The sequence below is a fragment of the Austrofundulus limnaeus genome, unplaced genomic scaffold (assembly GCF_001266775.1).
Source record: "Austrofundulus limnaeus strain Quisiro unplaced genomic scaffold, Austrofundulus_limnaeus-1.0 Scaffold723, whole genome shotgun sequence".
Lineage (NCBI taxonomy): Eukaryota > Metazoa > Chordata > Actinopteri > Cyprinodontiformes > Rivulidae > Austrofundulus > Austrofundulus limnaeus.
Window position 1 is genome coordinate 39,970 of NW_013953125.1, and position 1,388 is coordinate 41,357.

General features: G+C 50.7%; 1 protein-coding gene across 1 annotated transcript in view; it reads left to right on the forward strand.

The window, feature by feature from the left end:
• Positions 1-1,388, forward strand: part of eps8a (EGFR pathway substrate 8a, signaling adaptor) — a gene marked incomplete at its 5' end in the record, with an annotated part of 25,130 nt that overhangs the window by 16,686 nt on the left and 7,056 nt on the right. The window contains 3 exon segments of the mRNA XM_014028166.1: positions 402-663; positions 798-987; positions 1,062-1,194. Coding sequence (XP_013883620.1) covers positions 402-663; positions 798-987; positions 1,062-1,194 — 585 coding nt within the window.

Sequence of the window (1,388 nt, forward strand, 5' to 3'; positions counted from 1 at the left end):
CCAGATTTTAACCAGACTCAGTCCAGACTTTTACCAGACTCAATCCTGACTAAACCCAGACTCAATCCTGACTAAACCCAGACTCAGTCCAGATTTTAACCAGACTCAGTCCAGACTTTTACCAGACTCAATCCTGACTAAACCCAGACTCAATCCAGACTTTCACCAGACTGTAGCCAGACTCAATCCAGATTTTAATCAGCCTTTAACCAGACTCAATTCGGACTTTAACCAGACTTAATCCAGATTTTAACCAGACTCAATGCCAACTAAACCCATACTCTATCCAGACTCAATCCAGATATTAACCAGACTCAATCCGGACTTTAACCAATTAAAGAAACTGTCGTAAACAGTTGAGCTGAAACCAGACCCAACACTTGTTCCGGTTTTTGTTTCAGAAGCAGAGCACAAAGTCGGACCCCCTTCCCTCTAATCCCACAGCCTCCTCGGTGACCGAAGTCCCCATGCCGCCGCCCCCCGCCCCCTTCAGGCTCCCCACGCCACCGCTGCCACCTCTGGCATCTGAGCCCCTCCCACCGAGCAGCGGCCGGCAGAACGGCAGCCCCTCCCCTGTGCCCACCCGTGGTGTTGTGAAGGACCCGAGCAGCCAGGGGGAGACCACCACCACCAACACCACCACCAGCACCACCAGCAGCAGCGGTGAGTTTGGTTCTGACAGAGTCTTCTGAAGCAACCAGAACAGTTTTACTACATTCAGTAAAATGTTTTTCAGAATAAATGCTGTTTCCTGTTCTGACAACAGGAAGTGATGTTTGTGTGCTCGCCCCCTGCAGGCAGGAAGTCCAACATGGAGGAGGTTCAGGACGAGCTGGCCCACAGGCTGACTTTGGGTCGCAGCGCTCAGAAGAAGATCCAGGTCCCGACCCGCTCCAGCTCCGGCAGCCTGTCCCCACCTGGCATCACCTATGACTCGTCTCCGCAGGAAGTCCGGGCCTGGCTGGAGGCCAAAGGCTTCAGCCCCGTGTGAGTCTCTGTGCTTTTATTGTGACGAGCCACAGGAAGTGGTGGGCTCTTATTGTGGCGGTGTGTGTCTGCAGAACTGTCAGCAGCCTGGGGGTTCTGACTGGAGCTCAGCTCTTCTCTCTGAACAAAGAGGAACTGAAGACAGTTTGTCCCGACGACGGAGCGCGCGTCTTCAGTCAGGTGACCGTCCAGAAGGCGGCGCTGGAGGTGAGACTTCCTGTTTGACCGTTTCCACTTCCTGTTTAAACTCTGACAGACTTTTAGAGCAAAACAGAAGATACAAACACTCCAGGACAGGAGCAGACAAACTTCAGAATAAAACTGCAAGTTAAAATAAAACAAAATTTTATATTTATGTATTTAAAAACTGTTGTTTTAAACTCAAAAGTTCTTAGTAAAAC